The sequence below is a fragment of the Rattus norvegicus genome, chromosome 20 (genome assembly GCF_036323735.1).
Source record: "Rattus norvegicus strain BN/NHsdMcwi chromosome 20, GRCr8, whole genome shotgun sequence".
In the NCBI taxonomy this organism is placed as follows: domain Eukaryota; kingdom Metazoa; phylum Chordata; class Mammalia; order Rodentia; family Muridae; genus Rattus; species Rattus norvegicus.
Window position 1 is genome coordinate 10,474,224 of NC_086038.1, and position 24,522 is coordinate 10,498,745.

General features: G+C 50.8%; 1 protein-coding gene across 1 annotated transcript in view; it reads left to right on the forward strand.

Moving 5' to 3' along the window:
* Positions 1-24,517, forward strand: part of Trappc10 (trafficking protein particle complex subunit 10) — a 60,337-nt gene extending 35,820 nt beyond the window's left edge. Inside the window, exons 8-23 of the mRNA NM_001173528.1 lie at positions 185-331; positions 888-1,002; positions 1,413-1,489; positions 2,370-2,461; positions 4,189-4,329; positions 4,637-4,749; positions 7,599-8,113; positions 9,027-9,168; positions 10,420-10,578; positions 11,131-11,360; positions 12,752-12,852; positions 13,944-14,070; positions 15,327-15,497; positions 16,675-16,852; positions 20,734-20,928; positions 21,589-24,517. Of these exons, the coding sequence (NP_001166999.1) occupies positions 185-331; positions 888-1,002; positions 1,413-1,489; positions 2,370-2,461; positions 4,189-4,329; positions 4,637-4,749; positions 7,599-8,113; positions 9,027-9,168; positions 10,420-10,578; positions 11,131-11,360; positions 12,752-12,852; positions 13,944-14,070; positions 15,327-15,497; positions 16,675-16,852; positions 20,734-20,928; positions 21,589-21,827 (2,742 nt within the window). The 3' untranslated portion in view covers positions 21,828-24,517. The remainder of the gene's footprint in view (positions 1-184; positions 332-887; positions 1,003-1,412; positions 1,490-2,369; positions 2,462-4,188; positions 4,330-4,636; positions 4,750-7,598; positions 8,114-9,026; positions 9,169-10,419; positions 10,579-11,130; positions 11,361-12,751; positions 12,853-13,943; positions 14,071-15,326; positions 15,498-16,674; positions 16,853-20,733; positions 20,929-21,588) is intronic.
* The last annotated feature ends 5 nt before the right edge of the window (positions 24,518-24,522 follow it).

A 24,522-nucleotide genomic window follows, 5' to 3' on the forward strand; every position in this document is an offset into this window, starting at 1 on the left:
TCCTTTGTAATCCTTGAACACGTGACTCAGAGATACATGTATGCACAGGTCACTCCTGTTTGTGGCTTATGATAGGTTGCCATTCTATAGCTGTGTGGGTCATGCATGTGGCCCTGTCTGAGAGCTGAGAGCTATAGGCCTGTGCTCACGGTTTCCTCACGTGCCTGTGCTTGCATCCTTACAGGTCTCTGTCCCTCCTGGAGCTCTGGATTGCTGGGTCTTTCTGAGCTGTCTGGAGGTCTTGCAGAGGATAGAAGGTTGCTGTGACCGGGCACAGATAGACTCCAACATTGCCCACATGGTGGGACTGTGGAGCTATGCCATGGAAAAGGTACCTGCCCCTGGATGAAGGAAGAATTTGCCTTGCCTAAGGATGCCTGTGTGTCAGAAAGCACGGGCTGCTTATTTAGACTGCTGTGGATAGTCTCGTGTCCTCACAGTGAGTCTGGACACAGCAGTGGGCTCAGAGCTTTTCAGTACTTGCCAGCTTCTTCAGCAGGTGGCCAGTGAGGCAGTGTCAGTGCCGGGAATGGGCAGGGAGGAAGGTGCAGTGGGCAGCAGTGTGTGGAGATGCAGGGGTGAGCCAGTGTGCGCTGTAGGTGAGCTGCAGAGGCAGGGTGTGGTGGTGTGGGGTACAAACAAGCAGTAATCAAAAGAGTGGGGCACATTAACTGCATAGCAGGGAGAGGATTGACAACCTCAGCTGGGCCCAGAACTAACCAGAAAAGGTGTAAGCTTACAGCAGTCCCATGTAATGCAGTGTAAAATTCAGACAGGAATCGTTTAGATAAGAAAGCAAGTTCTTCCACAGGGAGCAAGGGTCAGATTATATATCTACTACACTTGTGGGTGGCCAGTGGACTGAAGCGATGTGCTTCCCTCAACAGCTAAAGTCCTTAGGGTACCTCTGTGGACTTGTGTCAGAAAAAGGGCCCAACTCGGAAGATCTCAACAGGACGGTTGATCTTTTGGCGGGACTAGGAGCGGAGAGACCTGAGACAGGTATGGTTGGTGCTGAAGCTCAGTAGAGAATGCTGGAGCGGGCTGGGGATTTAGCTCAGTGGTAGAGCGCTTACCTAGGAAGCGCAAGGCCCTGGGTTCGGTCCCCAGCTCCGAAAAAAAGAACCAAAAAAAAAAAAAAAGAGAATGCTGGAGCCCAGCGCTCCCACTGTCAGGTGGTCTCACAGCAAGTGTGTGGATCTGTGTCGCCACGTTCATAAGGCGTTTCCCCATTTGAGGGTTTGCAGTGCATGCTTCTGAGAAGTGTTACCTCAGAGAACAGTTTTCAGGAAGTGTGGGTCACCCTGCAGAAGCTGATGTTTGTGTGATTCCCATAAGAGTCCACTGAGGTCCCTCAGTGACGCATGCGACCATGCTGCTGAGTAAGGACGCTCACTTACGCTGTCTTTCAGCCAACACAGCTCAGAGTCCTTATAAGAAGCTCCAGGAAGCGCTGTCATCAGTAGAGGCCTTTGAGAAGCACTACCTGGTAAGTATGGCAAGAGTCCTCTCCCACCACAGAGCCTCTGCCCTGGCTGACTTTGTTCTTGACATGGCCTTTGGAATTGGACGAACTGGTGCTTTATTGTTAGCCCGAGGAGTTATTTGGGATAATTTATTTATATATAAAGACTGGGTAATTGTTCACTTGTTCCTTCGTGCCCCTGAGACCATAATTAGACATATATCATGGAAATACATATGTGGATTTGGCCTTTAGTAAATAGAAGCTGTAAGAGCGGTCATGAGTACTTTCCATCGTCAGACGTGCCCACCTGTGCGTGAGCAGAGCTCCTGCGTGATCCATGGGAGGAAGGTGCCAGCTCAGTCCCCAGACTGTGAGCGGGCCGGGCAGCATGTGTCCCATGTCATAAGCTGGTAGAAAGCATGCTGGGACGGGTGTAGTCAACAGAGCAGTGAGGGAGTGCAGCAGGCTGCGCCGTGTGAGCTCAGGCTATCTTTTATCATGTGCTTCATAAAGCAGGTGCAAGGTACTGACAGTGCGTGGACATTATGGTGTGTCATGTGACGATTTAAAAGTGGGTCCCAAGTGAGAACTGTTAATCAGTGTCTCGTTGCAGCTTTGGGTAAAGGAAATATGAAGTGTGCCCTAAGAGTTCAAGTACAGGTCTAGAGGGAGGTCTCAGTGCTTACAGACCTGCAAGGCTTGTGCAGAAGACCTGAGTTCTTTCCCCAGGATCCACGTTGAGAGGCCTGTAACTCTGGCTCCGGGGCATCCAAAGCCTCTGGCCTCGTTGGGCCCCTGCACTCGTGTGGACACACCCTCAGCTCCACATACACATTATTAAAATAAAATACATCTTAAAAATAAATTCAAGCAAGTAATTGTGCTTTTTATTTTTTCATAGGACTTGTCCCATGCCACCATTGAGATGTATACAAGTATCGGGCGGATTCGGTCTGCCAAGCTTGTTGGAAAAGATCTGGCAGAATTTTACATGTAATTGATGGTGAACTCTGATTTTAAGCATTTCACACACATAACGAGAAGATTTATACATAGAGCTAATATAAAGTTTGCATAACCTGGTAGATGGAAACAGGTAGAATCCACTAGTCAGACATTGTCTGCGAGTTTCTTCCAGAGCCACATGGGGAGGGGTTTGGCTCATTTGGTTTTTTGTTTAATGGTTATTACTGATCTTTACTTATTTAATTAACTTTAGTGATATATATCCAGATATACATGCATAAACCATCCTCATTAACCTTAATGAACAGTGAAAAAGTATTTCAGAGCCTGCCTCCAGGGTAGGCAAGCAGTGTTTGGTCAGGTAGGCTTTCTCCAGAGTGTGTCACAGGCCCACTGGACACAGTTGGCAGGACGAGCTGGGAGTGAGCACAGGAACCTGCTCCAGCGTTGGAGACCGCGTCATTGCGTGTTGCAGAGCAGCAAGCTCAGCCTGGCACAGTGGGATTCGGTTCCGAAGCTCTGCAAAGAGTTATCATTTGTAAAGGATGGGGGAGCCTGTGGATTGAAATAAAGTAATATTGTAATAATGTAATAGATGAGACAAAAACTGCTCAGGGACTTTTAGACAGCTACTTGACCCCAGGTTTTCTGGAGTAGCCGTCCCTCACCTAGCTAACGGTGGGGGTGGGGGTGGGGGTGGGGGTGGGGGTGGGGGTGGGCCTAGAACCGTGAGCAGGTTCAAGGGATCATGCTCCACCCCTGCAGTCCTCCAGTGCTGTGAGTTTAATGCACTTGACTCCTGCAGAATCCAGAGGCACAGAATCCCAGTGCTAGGCGCTGGCCTGCTGGTTAGGACCCGGAGACCCAATTCACCTTCACCACATACTAGCTAAGTGACAGCTGGCCTTCCTCCTCTTAAGGTTCTCCAGACTCTATAGGCTCACTGGATACTTAGAGTGTTTCCATCCCTAACGGTAGTAAGTGAAGAGGTTTGGAAGGTTCTGGAACCTTTAAACAACAGGCATTTGCAGAAGAATCCAAAGACTTGAGGAAAAAACCAATGCATTTTGGTAACTTTAAGTTTTACTTAATTTGAGAAACATTTAATTCAGATGTATGAACTCTGATTGTGTCTGAAGTAGTGTGAATGGAGATCCCTCCCCAAGGATGCCCTGGGGAGCTTAGCAGTATTGCCCTCTGGTTAGCCCAGCATCCTAGCCTCTGAGGGAAGCATGGGAGCTCTGGTGCTGGAGACTTTGTTTTATTCTGAGTGTCCCTGTGGTTTCCTTAGGCCTAGGAAGACTTTCTTCTGGTATGGCTTGTCGAGTCTTTGACCTCTGAGTCTGAAACCAGCTTGTACCTGCTCAGGCATAGCTAACCTCACGCCATGGCTGGACTGTAGAGACTGCTGGCGTGGGCCAGTGTGGCATGTTTCAGCTGTGACTGGTCACCAGGCTTTGGACAAGCCCTTCCCTTCTCCTAGGCCAGGCTGCCCCACCTGTCAGTAAGCAGTATTCTTATCCACTGACCTGAAGTGCAGCTAGGAAAGGTGAAGGACGCATCAGATGCCAGAACAAGAGCACGGCATCACTGAGTCCACTGCTCAGACGGTGCCCTGCAGTCTTTATGGCTTCTTCTAGGAGGGTGCGTGGGGAGGCCTGTGGGAGGATTATAAACTGTGCAAGTGTCATATGCAGATCTGCAGTGCTGGCCCCTGTAAGACCCAACAAGCTTCTGTTTGCTATCTTTGCAAGGAGGAAAAGGTCGCCACAGAAGGCGGAAATGTATCTTCAGGGAGCTTTGAAAAATTACATGGCTGAGGGCTGGGCCCTGCCTGTCACACACACAAGGAAGCAGCTAGCCGAGTGCCAAAAACACCTGGGGCAAATGGAAAAGTATCCTTTGGTACCAGTGTTGTCATAAAACAGGAAGCAACTGTGTGATTATATGGTAGTGGTGCTCACAGCTGAGTGTGCTGGCAGCTCACGGGGGCTGGGCTGGGGTGTTCCTATAGAGCATAGACCAAGTGTCTTCTCTTTTTAAATCTAACTGAGTTTCTGATAATGTATGTGAAAAAGAGGAAGATCTCCTTGGGCCGTGCTTTGAAGGTAGGCGAGGACATCTGAAGCCCCTTAGGCCAGCATTCTCCTCAGGAGATCCTCCCTCCTGGTCCTCCCTCGTGGCCCTTAACCACCACTTCAGCTACTTGCAGACCAGCAGCCTCCTGGCCAGCGACCATCACCTGACGGAGGAGGAGCGGAAGCACTTCTGCCAGGAGATCCTCAGCTTTGCCAGTCAGCAGGAGGACAAGGCAGGTGAGGCTGCTGGCCATGCTGAGCCTCAGGACTCAGTGTAGTGTGAAAGGAAGAGAGGAGCAGGGCTGTGCTCCCGCCTGTGACACATGGCGTGGGTCTCTGTCTCTCCGTCTCTTTTTCTTTGCTGAACTGAAGTGAAGCTCTGACTTCACCCAAACAGGCTAGCAGCTTCTGTGAGATAAAAGAGTGCTCTGGACTCCTCATCATACACGAGGCATCATGGGGACCTGCAGGGCTCTGATGCCTGCCTAAAGTCCCAGGCTCAGCTCTCTGATTATCTCTGGATGTTTCCGTGAATTGCTGTAATTTTTGTTTTATTTTTTGAGACGTGTTCTCACTGTGTGGTCCTGGCTAGTCTGAAATTAGCTGTGTAGGCCCACTTGGCCTTAAACTCAAAATAGTCCTCCTGCATCTGCCTCTCAAGTGTCAAGCATGCATTACCACACCCGTGTGTGTGTGTGTGTGTGTGTGTGTGTGTGCGTGTGTGTCTGTGTCTGTGTCTCTGTGTCTCTGTGTCTGTGTGTGTGTCTGTGTAGACCAGTTATGTTAGGATGTCTTTCTTAATCACTTCACTTATTTTTTTGAGACAAGGTCTCCCACAGAACCTAGAACTTAGAGCTTGTTTTTTGTTTTGTTTTTAATATTTTTAAAATTTATTTATTCTTTTATGTTATAAGTACACTCTTTTCTGTCAGAAGAGGGTATCAGATCCCATTGAGCCATCGTGTGGTTGCTGGGAATTGAACTCAGGACCTTTGGAAGAGCAGTCAGTGCTCTAACCACTGAGCCATCTTTCCAGCCCCAACCTACAGCTTGTTGTTGTTTCTAAAGTGGCTGGCCAGAGAGCTGCTGCAGTTTGCCTGCCACTGCTCCCAAGTGCTGAGCAGCAGATGCGTGCCTGTGCTGGCCTCTCTGTGGGTGCTGCAGTTATACGTGCACACATGTCAAGCACCTAGCCCATGGGCGTCTCTCCAGACCCATATCAATTATTTTGATGGAGTTTAGTGAAGAGCCACATATCACTTAATTCTTGACACGTATATATATTAATTTGGTTATATGTCTCAGTTCTTTTTTCATTTAAAACATTTACTCTTGTGTCTTTTTTTAAAGGTCACTGATACGTTCCTTTTAAATATAACAGCTTTGCTGAGATAGAATTTATATTTCATGAATTCCTATTTGGCTTTTAGTGTATGTACAGATGTGTGTGTCCGCCAGAGCCGCTGATCTGTTACCTGGAATGAATCCCTCTTCTTGCCTTTACAGCCCCAGTAGCACCTCTCTGCTTTCTGTAGCCTCTCGTTACACGGAGTCTCTTTAACTGGCTTCTTTCCTCCGGTGTTTTCAAGGCTCATGGTGTGTGGCATGTGCCACTGTACCATTTCTTTATTGCCAAGACATTGAGCCAGCTGTCATAGACCAGGTCACCTTGTGGAATCTCTTCCTGAGTCTCTACCTGAGAGCCTGCCAGTTACAGACTCTGGGCAGTTAGATTCAGGGTGAGTGTTTGGAGGAAGCCACTTAATGTGATTTTGTGTGGCCAGACAAAACTCAGAAAGCTTTGCTCCTTGTGTGTAGCTGACTAAGAGCCCTTTTAAGAGAAACACCATGTTACCCTCTCCCTTCAGGCTGCTATTGTAAAACACTGACAAGAGACGCAACAGCAGGCGTCTGTTCTGAGTGGTAGAGGCTGGAAGTGCAGGGCCGGTACGCAGGGTCATGCGGCTTCTTCCTTGCCGTGTCCGTACGCACAGCAGAAGACAGCAGGCACGCAGGATGTATTCTCCTAAGTGCCGCTTGACCTCCTTTAGTCTGATTAGCCTCCCAAACACCCACGTCCACTGCCACAGACGTGCATGTAGCCGGCTACATACGGCAGTCAGTCTGTAGCAGTTGTGAGTGTGAGAGCAACTTCCCTACCAGGTTCCGGCTCCTGGGTGTGGCCACAGGCTGCAAAGCTCACCCATCCACAGAGCCACCCTCGATGTTCTCAGCGGTGTCACGTGTTTGCTTTACAGACATCTCCGCTTGCTGCCGTGGGGGCCATGGTGAGAGTGAGGTACTCCCTCCTGCTCCTCCACCCCTCTGTGTCGGAAAGTGTTTGTCCGTTTCTTAGGTCAGTTAGGCAAGTCTGCCTTAGTTTATGAGCAGACTTGGAATGGTTGGTTGGTTGGTTGGTTGGTTGGTTGGTTTTTGAATGGGTTCAGCTCGGAGCTGCAGCCATAGCTACAGCCTCAGATTCCCTCTGAGCGCACTTCCTCTGAGCCCACCCCCAGCAATCCCTTTAGGTCATCAGGACTATTCAGTGGGTCTGCAGCACTGTACCATTCCTAGACTCAGCCAGGCCCTCGTGGGAAGGAGAACACAAGGGGTGCAGAGAACACTGGGTTCTCACCCATCTCCGTGTCTCTAGAGCGTACCCTACCCCACCGCACTGTCTCCACAGTGTGGCAAAGGCCAGCACTAACTTTCAGGGGCACCGTGGAGCACTTGGCCTCTTTCTTGGAGAGCGTCTAAAAGTTGCTTGGGAGGTTACCTGAGTCCCTTGTGGAGGACTCTGGGACTCAGACTGCTGATCAGTCTTATTTTGAAATTGAGGGAGCAGTTGTTCCCCATTCCTCCTAAATTTGCCAAAATAGCTGTGGGAATGTTCCCTGCTGTTAATTTGCTCATTCCCAGAGTTGTAGGAATCTTTGTTTGGTCTGCTGTTGTGATGGAAGGAATGTGGGAGGTTGGGGGGTTTGCACTCTGTTCTAAGTGTCCACGGTCCTGAGCTGGTGGTATACCGCCTCCCGGTGCCAGCAGGACATGTGGCTCAAGTGTGGGACATGAGTGTGTGTTTGCAGGTCACAAGGTGGTACTGCCCATGCACTCGTTTGCACGGCTAAAGGATCTCCATTTTGACCCTCCCAATGCTGTGGTCCACGCGGGTGGCGTCCTCACTGTGGAGATAACGGTTTGCAGCCAGATGCCTGTCCCTGTCCATGTGGACCAGATTGCTGTGAACGTCCACTTCAGCATTGAAAAAAACAACTACCGGAAGACAGCTGAGTGGCTGACCAAGCACAAGACTTCCAATGGAGTCATCACCTTCCCAGCCGAGGCCTCCCTGTTCCCTGCACCTCAGAACAGCCTGCCGGCCCTGGAGCTGTCAGAGATGTTGGAGAGAAGCCCCTCTGATAACTCCCTGAACACCACAGGCATCATCTGTAGGAACGTCCACATGCTCCTAAGGAGGCAGGAGAGTGGCTCTTCTCTAGAGCCGCCCTCGGGGCTGGCCCTGGAGGACGGGGCCCACGTGCTGAGGTGCACCAGTGTGACTCTGCAGCCAGGCGCCAACAAGATAGTCTTCAAGACCCAGGTATGCGCTGGGCGGGGCTGGGTGGAGCGGGGCGGGGCTGTGCTGGGCGGGGTGGGGCGGGGCGGGGCTGGGCTCTCAGTTGGTGGTTGGGAGCCTGCAAGAGCTGTGAGGCCCTCTGCTGCTTTTGGAGAGATACAACTTTTTATATTTTCTTTACACAGTAGTTTGGCTGTTGATAAGTTTTTGAACGAAGCTTTGGTTTGGTTTGGTTTTTATTTCAAGACAGGCTCTTACACTGTAGCCCAGGCTGGCCTGGAATTCACTGTGTAGCCTAGAGTAGCCTCAAGTTCGTGGCAGTCTTCCTGCCTTAGCCACTCCACAGGCATCCCTACCACGCCCAGCCAGTGAGTGAAGTTTTTATGCAGATCTCGGTTTGGACTTCAGTTAGCTTTCAACTGGCTGTGTCACTGGGTTTTCTCAGCTGGCTCCTGTGTGTATGAGGACACCCCCTTGTCACGGGATTGTGAAGGTGACCTGCTGTATAAGTGTTCCCGTTGGTGGCTGCATGGGTGTCAGCACGTGCACCGTGCTCAGATGGAGCACACCTTGTTCCTCTCACCTCGTGAGAGGTCAGCTCTGAGGAAGATGTTCGTGTACCACATGGGTATGGTCTTGCCCTAACGGGACCTGCACCAGCTGGTGCCTCACTCAGCTCCCTCTGAGTCTGTACCACATACAGGTCCTTACCCTGAGTCTACCTCATTAGAGGCTAAAGCTGAGCCAGAAGCATCAGCTGCTCAGGAAGGGCCTGAGAGCCAGCAGTTTCTTGGAGCAGCCTAGGTGTAGGTGTGATACACAGGACAGGGCTGCAGGAAAGACGGGTAGCATTTGGGTGAGAGGGCGGCCCCTCTTTACCTTCAGGACTTGTAACACAGCAAGTGCCATTTTTCCAAGTACTTCGTTTTGCCCCTAGGCCAAAGAACCTGGAACATATACGCTGCGACAGCTTCGGGCCTCGGTGGGCCCTGTGTGGTTTGTCCTTGCACACATCCACCCCATTGTACAGTATGATGTGTACTCTCAGGAGCCTCAGCTGCATGTGGAACCGCTGGCTGGTGAGTGCGACCTGCACCACACGGGGAGCCACAGAGGGTTCAAGGGAGGGTCTCATGTACCAACTTCCACAGCTCCTTGTTCTTCTGCTGTCTACCTGCAGGGGGCGCCAAGAAAGGGTAGGAGAAGCAGCCTGGAAGCCACTGGCTGCAGCTCTGTGCATGGGGGATGTTCATTATCTGATTGCTAGCCATCTTGCTTAGTAACCATGGAGTATCTAAAAGTAAGACACAAGGCATTCCGCAGGGAACTTGTGCAACTGGCAGCACACAGTGTAGTTCACAATCTGATCAGGCTTCATCTTTGAAGTTCTCAGTGGCCTTGACCCCACAGCATGGCCCTAAGAAACCCAGAGTTTCTGTCCTGCTGGTAAGCTTTCAGAGTAGAGGGAGCAAACATTCACAAGTGACTGCAGCCATGTGGCATGTTCTGGAACACCAGAGAAGGAAGGTCTTAGACTAGGAACACCTTTACCCGCTGTCTTCTTCCCTCCAGAAATAACATTAAGGACTGCAGTTTTCTGGTGCACATTCAGACACACAGTGCACACATGAACCACACACATTCCCTGTCTTTCCATGCAAGGCCCTGGCTGCCTCAGGAGGTGATCTCCAGATGCAGATTCTTGATTTTAACCCCTAGCTGTGAGCTGTGATTAAACTCTTATTTAAAACAAAATGAAAAAACACAGAAAGAAAACTTTTTTTCCAGTTAACTTTCCTCAGTTCTCTCTATTTTGCATCTTCTGTCAGGGCCACCAGCAGTCACTCCTGGGTGTCAGGCACAGCAGTCTGTCTCTAGGGGCTCCTGCATGGGGGTGACTAGGGGCAGCCTGAGCTCTGCTCCTAGAAAGCCCTGACTCCCATTCTCCTCCCTGCCATGGCCTCGGCTCCCCCCTCTGGCCTCTCACCTGCTCCCCTGCTCCGTTCTCTGGAGCAGCTCCAATGCTCACTTCTTTACTCTTTCCCACGGCCACCTGTCTGACTTGATCATTTATGAACACCACAATCTCACTCTGCCAGCCCAGGTAACATTCCCCTCCCTCCCTCCCTCAGGGTCACAGTGTCTTTTGTTCTCAGTGACGTCTTGCTGGGTCCTGTGGCCCACAATGAGAGGAAAAGGTGAGGCAGCAGGGAATGGAGCCCAGGCCTAACAACCTCTGCAGGAAAGGAAGAAAAGCTCGTTCACTTCTCCATGGCTCCATAACTGCTGTCTGGGGACAGAATTAGTAATTGCTGTCTTGTTTCATTTAGATAGCCTTTTGGCCGGCATTCCTCAGAAAGTCAAGTTTACTGTCACTACCGGCCATTACACAGTAAAAGACGGAGACAGCCTCCAGCTCAGCAATGTGGAGGCCATGCTCATCTTGTGTCAGGCGGAGAACAGGGCCGTGGTCTACTCTAACACAAGAGGTAAGGCAGGCCGAGCTGGGACTTCCAGGCGTCCCTGCCCTTACCTTGTCCTCTGGGGTCAGCATTTGTAAGTGGCCGGAGCTGGCATCTGCGTGTGGCATGGGTTTGGGGATGATGTTACAGAGCATGGTTCATTCATTCGGTGCCAGGTGCTGTGAGCCTTGCTGGGAGCGCTCAGTGCAAGCTCACAGCTGGACCCTGTTCCACAGGGGTGCTTTTCCAGGTTCATCCACTTCACCCACCACTGAAGAGCAAAAGCAGAAGGCCTTTAGGTCCCACTCCTAGCCCTCATCTTCTTTTCCCTCGGGGCAGATGTTGGTCTGAATAGGTGGAACTTGCAGGCCTGTGGGAGCTGCCTCTGCCTGTCTGCACTTTGAGCCGTGTCTGGCCTGTCAGCCTCCTATGCAGTCCCATCTTGGTTCTTGGATTTCCCTGCCTCTCCCTAGCACTGCCCTCATTCATGTACTTAGGACAGCAAGAGCTGGGCAGCACCTCTGCTGACAGGGGAGCAAGACAAGGATCTGTGTCTGAGGTACTTTCTGTCTCCCACAGAAGAGTGCTCCTCTGCCTTGCTCCGGATCCAGTCCTCTGACAAGGTGACCAGCATCGGTCTCCCCACTGCGCCTGCGTACCACGTGATCGAGTTTGAGCTGGAGGTTCTGTCTTTACCTTCAGCCCCAGCAGCTGTCGAGGATTCCAGTATTCTGGGGACACCAGAGCTCCACAGGAAGCAGAAAGATTCTCAGAGAGCTGACCATTGCATGGTCACCACAGATCACAAGGTAGAGAGAGAGGGTTGTGGGCTGTGTGGTTAGGCAGCAGCCTCTGCCTGTCGGGATTGAGGAGCACGGAATCTATTTCTTGTCCTCCTGTGCTCTCGTGTGCAATCATTGGGGCTGCAGCCACCATAGAAGACAAGGAGTCCCTGACTTCACTGCAGCTAGAGTGATGTCACTGTGAGGGAGAGTAGATCCATGCATCCTGTGACCAGGCTGCAGGAGCTGTGTCACACAGCCAGGGTCAACTCAGCCAGGAACAGCTCTATTGAGGTAGGGCCTGGGGCTGGCATCTGTTGACAGCTCCTCAGAGATAGGGTCGCTCAGGTTACATCATGTGAAATCAGCCCGTACAGGCGTGTCCACCTCCTCTGACTTGGGTTCCAATCCGAGGCCCTTTGGGCCCCCCACATTGTCCAATATGGGTACAGGAACAGGAGGCTAGGCTTCAGACAGCAGTCACTTTAAATGCAGTCTCTGTAGAAGAGATTTTCCTTTCCAGTCTTCCCATCTGTTGCTGTGATAACGCACGGTGATCCAGACAGCCTGTTGAAGAAAGCATCTGCTTTGTGGCGTGTGGTTGCAGAGCGTTAGAGTCCATGACTGCCACGGTGGAGAGCATGGCAGCATGTAGGCAGGCATGGAACAGAACAGTAGCTGATCCACAAGCATGAACCAGAGAGAGCTAACTAGTAATAGTGGCTTTTAAAACCTCAGAGTTCCAGGGACACACCTCCTCAGGAAGGCCACACCTAAGCCTTCCCTACCAGTTCCTTCAATTGGGGACCAAATATTCAAACACGGGCTATGGGGGCCGTGCTCATCATCCAGACCACTACACGGTCTCTCAAAAGGGGTTGGAAATTGCTCTCTGCACGCTGTGCAGAGAACACAGGGAGTACAGCTGATGTCTCCTTCAGTGGGAGGTGCGGTCTGCTCTGTGTGTGGATAAAAGCAAACTCAAGAGCTGCTCCTCTCCTGTGCCCAGTGAGTGTCTCTTTGTCCACAGCGTACCCTGACTTTGGTTGGCCTTTAGCTGGGTTCTGTCAGGCAAGTGAAGTAATTGGATGGCCACTTGCTTTCCAGTGGTTCCTGGTTGCTTACAGCCTTGGCATACTTCCTGCGTTTGACATCTCGGTGGACAAGGATGCTCTTTTCCTGCCTGAGTGCATGTGCCGGGGTCTGAGCTGCTGTTCTGGCCTTGTGTCCAACTCTGTATTCAATCCTTGTTGGTTCTGTGACTCCTTGTTTGTCCCCTGCCCACGTGACAATACGTCTAATAGAATGTCCTCTCAAGACAAGGATGGTGAACCACAGAGAAGCCACTGTGCGCCGGCTGGACGGTGACAGGATTGTGCTGTTGGCCAGTGGGTTGAAGGTGTCGCGTTTCTCTGCAGGTGTCCATCGACTGCCCGTGGTCTATCTACTCCACTGTCATCGCACTGACATTCAGTGTGCCCTTCAGGACCGCGCACTCTCTGCTGTCCGCTGGAACCCGGTAAGGCAGGGGAGGCCAGCTCTGCTCCTTCCCTGGAGTGGACTGTGTGCCACTAGCTTTACACAGTACCAGAGTAGCTCCCCGTGTTCTGGATACCCAGGCCATGTTCCCAGCTTCCTCTCTGCCTCACAGCTGACAGGTCGGTGTGAAGTTTTAGGTGAGGTCCAATCGGATCTTCAGCTGACCAGCAGTCTCCTTCTACCCGTCATCTCTGTTTTAAGCTACTGAGGTGCTGGCATGAGGTGCTGGCATGAGGTGCTGGCAGACTGCAACTGATCAACAGCTACAAGGCTCTGTTCTAGGCTGCCTAGTCTACCCATAGGTCTGTGTAGCTAGTTCTCCGTCACTGCACCCTTGGTCCCTGCCTGCTGCCTCAGGTAGAGAGCCTGGTGCTCGTACTCTGCAGAGTGCTCAGTGGCGCCTCTCGGTCTCTCACGACACCAGTCCCACAGCCCCAGCTATGCTGTGTCTTCTGGGAGGAGCACTGCTGCTCTAGAGGGATCCATCAGACCTACTGGGGAGGTCAGAGGTGTCAGGACCACTGCTCTTCCTGCTTCAAGTGACAACACTGGCACCCGACTGCCCTGTCCCTATAATAGTCTCTTTCCTGTGGACTGGTGGGCTTGGCTTAGATAGAAGAATAAAATGTTATACTAGCAGTATTTTTTCTTCATGTCACTCAGCAGGGAAACATTCCATGCAAAGGCTGAAAACCTCCAGGCGACTTTGTTAGAGCAACTAAGGAAATGTCTGCAGTAATTCCTTGTCTTGTTGCTAGGGCAAAAGCAACTTAAGGAAGGGTTTATTAGGGCTGATAGTTATGGGGGATACAGTCCAGCATAGCGAGGGCAGGACGGCAGCAGAACAGGGCAGCCGCTCATACTGCACCCCAGTCAGGGAGGAGAAAGGTGGATTTGTCCTCCATCTGCTTTGCCTTCTCATCCATGCTGGGGTGCCAGCCCATGGAGCGACTCCACTGGGCTTAGGACCTCAGTTCACTAATCCAGATAGCCATCTTTGACATGATTAGTTGACACGCGGGGAGTAAGAGTACTGAGTGTTGGGTTGACCACTTTGTTTCTGTGTTTCAGGAAATATGTGCAAGTCTGTGTTCAGAACCTATCGGAACTGGACTTTGAGCTGTCAGATAGTAATCTGGAAGACAAAGGCCATGCTACTGACCTGAGGCTGGTGCCCCTGAACACACAGTCCCAGCAGGTAACTGTCCTCTGCTCTGAGCAGCAGGTTCTCAGCAGCTCAGGGAAGGGGGCCAGAATGACTGACTGAAGCTGAACAGATTCTGCTGCTGACCTGTATGAGCTTCTGGGCACCAAGGAGGGCCTGGGTCAGCGCTGTACCGGGTCATGTGCCTGCAGAGTTCACTTGTGGAACAGGTGGGTTTAGAGGGCTGAGGGGCCAGCATGTGGCACAGGAAAGCCTTTGTCATTCTGGAATTAAGCCTTGAGCTTGCCTTGCCCCGTGTGTGATTTGTGTGAACACGGGCCTGTGTGGGATCTATTACTTGTGTGCATGCTGTCACCCTGAGACAGTGTGGTGGTCTTGTGCTGCTGTGAGGAAAGGCCTACTGTGCTGTGTTGCTATGAGAAGCTCAAGTGGGCCCCCACTGCCTGGCATTTCCCACCCTTTCTTTCTATGTGTACTTTTGTCAGTAGTGTTGCTGGATGTCAGTCAGGATTCCTAGAGGTGACTGCAGCTTCAGTCTTTCAGATGTTCCCACTGATACTTATTTGGCCATTGTTAGGTTTTTGCTGAGCCTGTCCCTGCTCCTGTAGGTGTAGACCCTGGTGTTTAGGCCATGTGTCTGGCTAGACCTGCTCCTAAGTTAGCTTATGTTAGTAGGAAATGATTGACATGGACGTGCTGTGATGGTGTGCTAGCCTTCTGTCACAGTGACACAGTGCCTGAGAAATGACCTGAAAGGAAGGAAGGGTTCTTTGGCCCTGGTTCCAGAGGTTTTCTTTAGTTCGTGGTCACTTCTGGGCCTGTGCAGAGAGAGGCTGCACATCATGGAGAGGAGTGCATGGAGAGCAGAGCTGCTGTTTCCAATCCCTCATGGGAGCCAAGGAGTGACCGAGGAGAGGGGAGGGAGTGGGGCCGGGGGCAAGGCTCTCTTCACATCCCTGGTGACCTCCTTCCTCAGTCACTAGCCCACCTCCACGCAGTGATTGGTCCAGCTGGGACAGTGATGTCCCCATTATGGAGCCATGTAGGGAGTTTGCTATGTACTAAGAGTGACCCTGAAGTAACTTTTCATGACCTCTGATGATTGAGTTTATACAGCCATAAGCCTTTACCAGCCGGTGGCCCTGCTCTGTCCCCTGCACAGGATGGGGCAGTGGTAGGTGCTGCGTAGCCACAGGAACCCACAGGCACACGCAGACTCTGCCTGACGCGTGCCTCTTTGCTCTACAAGGCTTTGAGCACTGTGAGCAAAGTCGTGCCTCTCGTTGCAGCTTATCCACAGCAAGCAGTCCGTGTTCTTTGTCTGGGAGCTGACGTGGACACAGGAGCCACCCCCTCCTCTGCACTGCCGCTTCTCAGTGGGGTTCTCCCCAGCTTCTGCAGAGCGGCTGACTGTCTCCCTGAAGCCCTACACCTACGAGTTCCAAGTGGAGAGCTTTTTTGTATGTACTTCGTTACTGAGCAACGGGGCACGGGGCACGGGGTGGGGGGGGATGGACGCACAGGGCACTTCCTCTTCCTGTCACTGCGGAGATCCGGGTGGGTTCTCTCAATACGCTGGAGCCACAGCTCAAGGAGCAACTGAGCCAGAGCCTGTGCTGTCTGTGCCTGTCCTGTTTGCGGCACTGTATAAGGAGACCACCCATCAGATGGTCAGACAATTGCCTTTCTCTGAGCAGACTTCACTGAGTGTTTGATAGGAAAGTCATTACCAAGGCTGTGCGAGGACACAGAAGTTGTCACCTTTCCGTGAGTCTCGAGAAGAGAGCATGATCGTAGATCTCCGCTCTCTCCTTTGACCAGCAGTGCATTGTTCCTCTTGGACATGCTAGGTAGCTCTGCACACAGGCAAGAGTGCCTGGCTTCTGAGCTGGAACTCAGTAGTGTGAGCCTCTCGCCTATGCCACTGGCAGCAGGCAGGTTGGGACTCTTGGTTTGTGCTGGGTGGTGATAAAATACTGGTTTGTGTGAATGAGGCTGATATGGAGAAAGGGGGTCACAGAACGTACCCAGGGGGTGCGTTCATTTTACTAGTTTTGGTAATGGTGGTGTATTTTGGCAAGACAATGTCTAGTTTTTAGTACTGTTCGATGTTAATGTGAGAGGTGAAATGGAGGCTGTCTGGAATCTTCTTCAGAATATCCTAGGCAGATTTAGAAACCCCAGTGGAGACGCAGACCAAGCAGATGATGCCAGTATTAATGACCTTGATGTGAGGGAGACACACGGAAGGTGGCTCCATGTCTGTGCTCCCATGTTTGAAATACAGATAAGGCTCCTAAGGGGCTGGTGAGGTGTCTGTCGCGTAGAGGTGCTTATGGTAAAAGCCTGGTAACTTGCTTTTGATCCCTGGAAACTGTGAAGGTGGAAGGAGAGAACCGGCTCCACACAGTTCCCTTCTGATTTCCACACCCGCCATGGTGTGTGCGCACTTTACTGCCCTCTCAGCAGCAGTGAAGTGTAAGAAGGAAAGAGCGCCTAGGGCCATGGAGTCGGGCATCTGTAAGTGCTGGCTGCCCCGGTGGTTCTGTGGCCGTGCAGCTCTGTCCTGCTCGATGGCGTTTCTTCTGTGGCTCCGGTCAGCCGTCCCTTCCTTATCTTCTCTGTCCCTCCCTCCAGACGCTGTACAGTGTGAGAGCTGAGATCCTTCCTGCCTCAGGAGCCGAGTTCTGTAAGACAGGCTCGCTCTGCTCCTTGGAGGTGTGCATCACACGGCTCGCCGACCTCCTGGATGTGGACAAGGACGAAGCACTGGTGGAGTCTGAGGACTATTTTTCCACAAAGCTTATGTACGAAGGTAGGACTCACGCTCTCCCTCCCAGTGAAGAGTGGCACCCTAGGGGAGAGTGTTTGCCAATAGGTTCACGGTGAGCCTGCTCCTGGGCTCACTCTGCACAGCTCTGTTAGCACGGTGCTTCTAACAAGCGCTCTGCAGCAGCCTGGGCACTCAGCACCACTGATGCGTCTGCCCTCCTGTGTCGGCCTCAGAGTTCAGCCATCGCCCTAGAGCTGGGTCATCATGCTCCCAACAGCTGAAGCCCCTGACTGATCACACAGTCCTCTCTTACTCTCCCCAGGCCCTGCCGTTCTCACAATCACTAAGTATGACTGATGAACCAAGTATTTTCATGTTTAAAAGTGGGGCTAGCAGGATGGCTCAGTGGGCAAAGGCTCCTGCCATGAAACACCTACGGCACGGCCTAAGCTCCACCCGAGCCACAGTGGAGAGGGCACTGGTTCCCACACGCAGGCCTGCACACACTAACACTAATTTAACACCAGGACTTGGGAAATAGATATATCCGAATTGGGAGTTTAAGGCCAGCCTCAGTTACAAAGTGAATTCTAGGTCAGCCTGGACTACTTGAGATTCTGTTTCAAGAACAGGGTTCAAGAACTGGCTCGTCAGTAAGTGCAGCACAAGGACCCGGGTTCAGTATCCAGACCCTATGTTAACTGCTGCATGCAGCCAGCAGTGTGGTGCACACCCTGAATCCCAGCACTCAGAGGCAGGCGCAGGTGGATGGATCTCTGAGTTTTAGGCCAGCCTGGTCTACAGAGTGAGTTCTAGGGTAACCAGGACTGCTACACAGAGAAAGCCTATCTTAAAACAAACAAACTGAATGTGGTGACCCCAGTGCTGGAAGGCAGACAGGTGGTGCTTGCTTGCCAGCCAGGCTAATCTGTTTATCAAGATCTGGGCCTGTGAGAGACCATGTCTCTCACCTACCTGAGGAGTGATGGCCAAAGATGACCTCTGGCCTCCACATGTACATACATACGAACATGCATTTACATATGAGATTAAACAGGGCTGGCAGATGGCTCAGCAGGTAAAAGCTTGCTTGTTACACAAAGCCTAACAGCCAAGTCCAGCCCTGACACCCTCTGGAAGGAGGGAGCTCTCTGACTCACTTGGTACATCATACACGTACACAATAAATCAATAAAACAGTACAGTGATTAAATAACATGGTATTTTTTCATGAAAAATAATTCTGTTCCCAAGTGGAAAGATACAGTACACCTGACTGACATCTGGGGTCTTTGATCTCTTTGCTGTCTAGCTTAATGAGAGGTAACCAAATTCCCATGTCTCATCTGTGCCCACTCTGAGGAGAAGCGGTGTACGGCTGAAGAACATGAGGAAGCTTTTAGAAACCACCCCTGCTTGGAGTCTGAAGTCGCTCATGTCCTGCAGTCCTTCCATCTGTCTTGTTGGAGGGACTCTTTGGCCAGGGGTCATTTTGTAGCTCCATGAGTTGGTCATTTAGAGAGCATGATTTCCCAAGTCTGCATATCTTCCAGTTGTAGACATGTTTGATGTCACAGCCTGAGAAGGCACATCTGAGCAGCTCACCCGCACAGGGGCACAGGGACTGTCAAGCACAGAGCCAAATGCAAGCTTCACAGACTCCAATGCTTGCTTAAAGTCAAGACAAAGACTGTGGGCTGAGGGTTTATGGGGGTGGTGGTAAAGGGAGCTGAGACAGGATCTCTCTCTGTAACCCAGGCTGGCCTAAAACTCATGAAGTTCTCCTGCCTCAGCCTCCAAAGTTCTGGGATGTCGGGTTTGCGGTCCCTGCCTTGTTCTTCTCTGACCTGACATGGCAGCCTCACGTGCTTTATTTCCTAAACATCTGCTAGCACAGATTATCATAGTTTACCAGTCATTAACTAAAGAGCTGAACCGTTGTTGTGAAGATGGCTTAGTTCAGCACTCCGTGCAGAATTCCTTACACACTTCTGCTCACAGCCGCCATTCTGCAGCTGGGAATGTGAAAAGCCTGAAACACCAGGCTGGCCTAGCTCTGTGTCCTCAGCTGTTTTGGCTGGGTGTCTTTACCCCTCTTCTGAGGACGGGACAGTCTCAAGTGACAGCACCACAGGAAGGAGGATGGTTCAGAGGTTGGCAAGAGTCAGGGCGAGGGCAGAGAGCCCATGTCTGTGGTTCTGTGGAATTAGACCAAAAGAAATAGCTGACCCAAGTGCCTCTGACTGTGGTGGCCTTTCAAGACCGCTGCCTGGCCATGCCTACCAGTGCAAGCTCCTGTCCTCATTTGAGACTGCACAGTAGGGAAGGCTGGGTGTATGCCACCTCTGACTGTCCAGACAGCTCAGTGAGTCAATGTCCTTGCCACCAAGCCTGACCACCTAGTTTGATCCCTGAGACCTGCATGATGGAAAGAGAGAGCTGACTTGTGCAAGGTGTTCTCTGACGTCCACATGTGCTCTGTGACACACATTCCCCCCCACCCCTAGAAATGGGGAAAAGGCTTTGGGGGATGAACTGGACAGCAGGGGACGGTGGCTGCTCTTTGGAGGTCATTCCTAGGTCCAGCTGTCATACCCAGCAGGTGTGTGCTGGTGAAGACTGTGAGCGCGGCCTGTGCCCTCATCAGGACCACCATGAATGTGGCATGGAGGCCGTGCCTGCAGCACCTCCCCTCACGGCCCCTCATCTGCCTCTGTTGCCCCTGGCCATCAGGTCGCACGCTATGCAGGCTGCTACTGCTGTCACAGCATAGGAAGCTGTGACCACCGCTTTGCTGCTTGTCTGCTTCCTGTGGAAAGGGTCTTTTCCTGATCACTGCTCCTGGCTGGTCTTGCTCACTGTCCTACCTCAGGCTGAGTGTTAGGGTCGCCCTACATCAGTGGGAAGGGTTTTAAGAAGAAGCATGGTGATCAGCTAGGTGTGGTGGTGCACACCTTTAATCTTAGTACTCCAGAGGCAGAGGCAGGCTCACCTCTGTGAGTTCAGCGTGAGCCTGGTCCTCATAGTGAGAGTCCAGCAGCAGCCAGACCCTGTCTCAAAACAACAATCATACAAACAAACACAGTAAACAAAGTAATCAATGTCGATGACAGCTGCCCTGTGCTAAGGCCCTGCTGTGCCTAAGCTGGGCCTCAGTGACACAATGTAGACCCTTGGGAAGCACCTGAAGGTTGATAGCTTTATTCTTTCTCCATGAGTGGTCCCACCCAGAGGTCAGACAAGCTTGGCAGGCACAGGGACGGATGGACGCAGGCAGTGCTGGCCAGCTCTCCATCACTGTGACAGATGCCTGTGAAAACCAAACGCAGACTGTCTTTGGTCACTCTGCTCACCAGCAGTTGGCTTCATTGCTTTGGGACTGAGGCAAGACAGAAACATGGCTGTTGGGGAATACAGCAAAAGAATGTGCTCACTTTATAGCATCCAGGATGCAGAGAGGAAGAATGATATGTAAACAGATAGACCCTTCAGAAGACACATCTCCAGAGAGAACTTCCTCCATTCTTTCCCATGAACAGTCATTGGAGCCCACTGCTGAAGTGGGCACCGTTGTGATGTGAGCCTGCAGTGGCGTTTTAGTAGCACAGCACAGGTCATTGGTCTTGATGCAACTCACAGACAGATCTGCCTCCAGCCACCAAACAGCCTATTTAACACTTGTGCTATTGATGGAAAACATAGTTTTCTGTCTGCATCCATTGTGATCCAGTCAAACGAGAAGTAATTGAGTGTTGCACTAAAACAGCGGTGTGCCTTAATTATCAGAGTGCATGCTCACTCTAAGGTGGACTTAACGTGAGACGTGTGTGTCCTATAATGGGGTCTCTACTGTGGCCGTGAGGATTGGAAAGGGAGGGTCTCACTTTGCTGCCTGTACCAATAGTCTGTCCTCCTCATTTCAGTTGTGGACAACAGCAGCAACTGGGCTGTCTGTGGGAAGAGCTGTGGTGTCATCGCCATGCCTTTGGCTGCCCAGGCTACTCACAGAGTCCACATGGAAGTGATGCCTCTGTTTGCTGGTTACCTCCCCTTGCCTGATGTCCGACTGTTCAAGTACCTTCCCCACCACTCTGCTCATGCCTCTCAACTGGACGCTGGTAAGGAGTTTACACAGGGCAAACCCGTCTTACATAAAGTGGGTCATATCCTGATAAGTCATCCCATGTTGAAAGTACCGGAAGTCAGTTCACTCACTGTGATAGCCTTAGCGTCTCATTTATGCAGAACTGTTAGCACAGAGCTTGGTTTAAATGTACAGTCCTAGACATGGTTTAAAACAAAGCACAGAATCCCCAAACTCTGGCTTGCACAGTGCACTTTGTGCTGGCCTGCTGCCTCCCCGGCCATCCGGGGAAGGCTGACTGGGGACTGCAGTTTCTGCTACTACCTGGCATCCTGAGAGGACCAAACCACACTGCCAGCTCAAAGTATGGTGTCTCCTGAACATATAAGAAAGTTGTGGCAGAGCCCTCTTGAAAATCAATGGTAAATTCTGTGTTTGAATAAGCTGTAGCTTCATGTCACAAATTGAAAAGTTAACACATATTTTCATGGCCAGTAGAATTTAACACCCAAATCCCAGTTTGTCCTAGTTTTAAAAAAAAAAAAAAAAAAAAAAAAAAAAAAAACTACAGGAATTCTGTAACAGCATGACACTTGCTTGGCTCTTCTGCATCCACATGACAGCCCAGGTTGGCTCGCCCCCTCCCCAGGCCCACTCTGTGGTGGCTCTGTCTGACCTCCTGTGTGTCCCACAGACAGCTGGATAGAAAATGACAGCCTGTCAGTGGACAAGCACCTAGACGACCAGCTGGACTGCAGCAGCTTGCGGAGCAGAGGCAGTGCACACTCCACTTCCAGCGGCGAGCACAAAGGCTTGCCGATGCCCCGGCTCCAGGCACTGCCCGCTGGCCAGGTCTTCAACTCCAGCACTGGCATGCAGATCCTGGTCATTCCCAGTCAAGACGACCACGTCCTGGAAGTCAGTGTCACCTGACCGTGCCATGAGCCAGCAAAGCCACAGAGTGGCCGTGAGTGCACGTTAGGGACTGTGGCTGGATTGTGGTCTGTGGTAACACACTAGCTCTAACCAGACTCTGGCAGTCCTGCCTAGCTACAGACGCAGCAGAGAATAGTGTCCTTCAGCTGCTCAGTGGAGTAGAGCGTCACCTCATGTTGTCTATGACACAGGATTTGTTTTCTTTTTTTATCCCTGACCCTGTGCCCCCTGCTGTTATCCCCAACTCATCAGACCCTCTCAAGGGGGTCTGGTCTCCGTTCACAGCTCTCTCCTGGTGGCTCTCCGTACACCCCCATTGTTTCTTTAAGGTGGATCTTCAGCAGACTGCAGTCCTCTTATGGCACTGTGTGCCCTTCTCACACAGCCCAGTCCCTGGGCAACCCGTGGGCCTCCCAGGATGAAACACTGTCCTCCACCCCAGAGCCCCTGGTTACAGTTTTATAGTAACAGCTTTGGGTCCGTGGGGTGGGGTGGGAGGGAACATAACCCCTTCTGTGCCTTGGGATGCCCAGCAGATCACAAGGTCCATCTGTAGAAGCCACGTGGAAGGTCCTGCAGACACGACCAGAGCGGAGGGAAGTGTGGTATGGAGACGGCTTAGGCTAAAGGTCCTGGACCCCTGACTCCCTCTAATGTTGATTGAATAGCATATGCACTTGGAATTAAATCTCTATTTATTATAATTGTTGGATGTGGGGGGAGAATGTGTTCTCGCCCTCTAAAGTCTGCTTGTGTTGTAGCTGCATAATCGACATCTTTGCACCTTAAGTCTCGGAACTGAAGATGTTCTGTCTGCAGTGAAGATGACAGGGGCCTCTCTTGTGCCCGGCTCAGGGCCTGGAGGACCTCAGCTGGGCCACTGGGTTGCAGTCATACCGCACCGACGGGTTCATTTACTTTTGGTTGTAAATTTGATTGTACATATTGTTGATTTATTATTTTTAAGAGTACAGACTAACTGATGTAATGTTTGTGTATAAGTTGCACCAAAAAATCAAGGACAAAATAAATGTGTGTTTGTTTTTACTGGCGTGGAAGTCCTAGCTTGTAAATACATGCTGTATGTATTAAATGTGTTCAGTCCTCCAAAGTGCTGTATTTTTGTACATAGGAGTCAGAGTGCTCTGGGCTCATTGGCATGGCTTACATGAGTGGGACCTGAGAGGGGGAGCTGGAAGAGCAAGGAGCCCTCTTCAGTCGTGGCCAGGGACCAAGCTTGGGCTCAGGGAGTCAGGGACACAGGTAGATCCAGGAGAACCAAGCCAACACTTTCAGTATTCAGTGTATTTGCTTTTAACTGAGTAAATAAAAGATGGTGTGACACTCCCCGCCACCTGCACGCGTGCACGCGCGCACGCACCGCTAACACACTACCACCAAATCTTTTTCATTTGCAAGAGTTGGAGGAATGCATAAAGAAAATAAACATTTAAAACCTTTAGGAAACTTACTTTATGTGCAGTTTAAAACTAATAAACTTGGGTGAGCTAGGTGTGCAAATTAGAACTTCATACTTCCTAAATGTTTACAGCCCTCTGGACTCTGTTTGTGGCAAACCTTGACAGTTGCCCTGACACTTGTCAAACCCATGTGTGAGGAAGTCTTTGAAACTCCTCCTGTCAGAGAAGCTTCCACCTGGCACTGTTTGCCTCCCACCTCCCTGCGTAATGTGCTGCCCAGTTCAGAGTGGAGTCTCGTTCTGAGTTAACCACCCACCCCATTTTCATAGGTCTGAATTCTCTGGAGTTTCCTAATTATATATATTTAGGGGTAATCTAAAATGTTGGTGGTAGTTCTGTTATCTCAGTATAGAATAAAATCCAATCTGTTAAGGGATTTTTTTTTCCTCCTCTAGCTACCCAAAAACGACATGTGTTTGTTTTCAAGACCAGAGATGGGCCACAAAGTCATCCTATTTTCTTCTGTTTGTAGAGGAGCTAAGAGACTGTCACTGGATTGTGTTGTACGGGTATTGGTGGTTTGGTGAGGATGAAGCAGGTGTTAGACATGGTGAAGCCAGACAGGGAGTGTGTCTTGGAAGCAAATACACTGATGTTTACCGACAGTTGGCACCACGTGTAGATGCGCAGGAAGAAAGGCTGTTACAATTGTTGTGAATTTCACAGGGTCTCCTGTGATTGGAAGAATTGTAACTTCTGTTTGTAACATGGGAATTGTATTTGATGACTCCTGCCTTACAGCCCCTTTGTGCAGCCTGGAGTGGGTGCCTGTGTCAGATAAAGAGTAGAAATCCTAGAAAAGCCTCTCTTGTTTTTTGTTTTTTTCTTTTTCTTTAGCATTTAAAAAACAAGGTGAAATTTTAAAATCCAATTAAACATGCCAGATTTTATCTAAAAATGCAAAGTTATGCCACTTTTTATGAAAGAACTGACCAATGTGTTTCCTTTAAACCATGATGCTTAAAATAAGCCGGACATGACTTTAAATTTTTATTTCTCACGAAGAAGACACCCTTTCTCTGTAAGAGAGCGGGCAGCTGTTCTTTGGAACTGGGTCTAGGAACGGTGCCGGTCGCACCTTGACACTGCAGGCGTTGTTTCCATTTTCACAGTATTCTGTAACATAATGTCAGAGTAAAACCACTGTACTAAGATTGTTTAAAGTGTAAGCATTAAAATTCTAAAAATACACATTTTAAGAAGAAACTCCG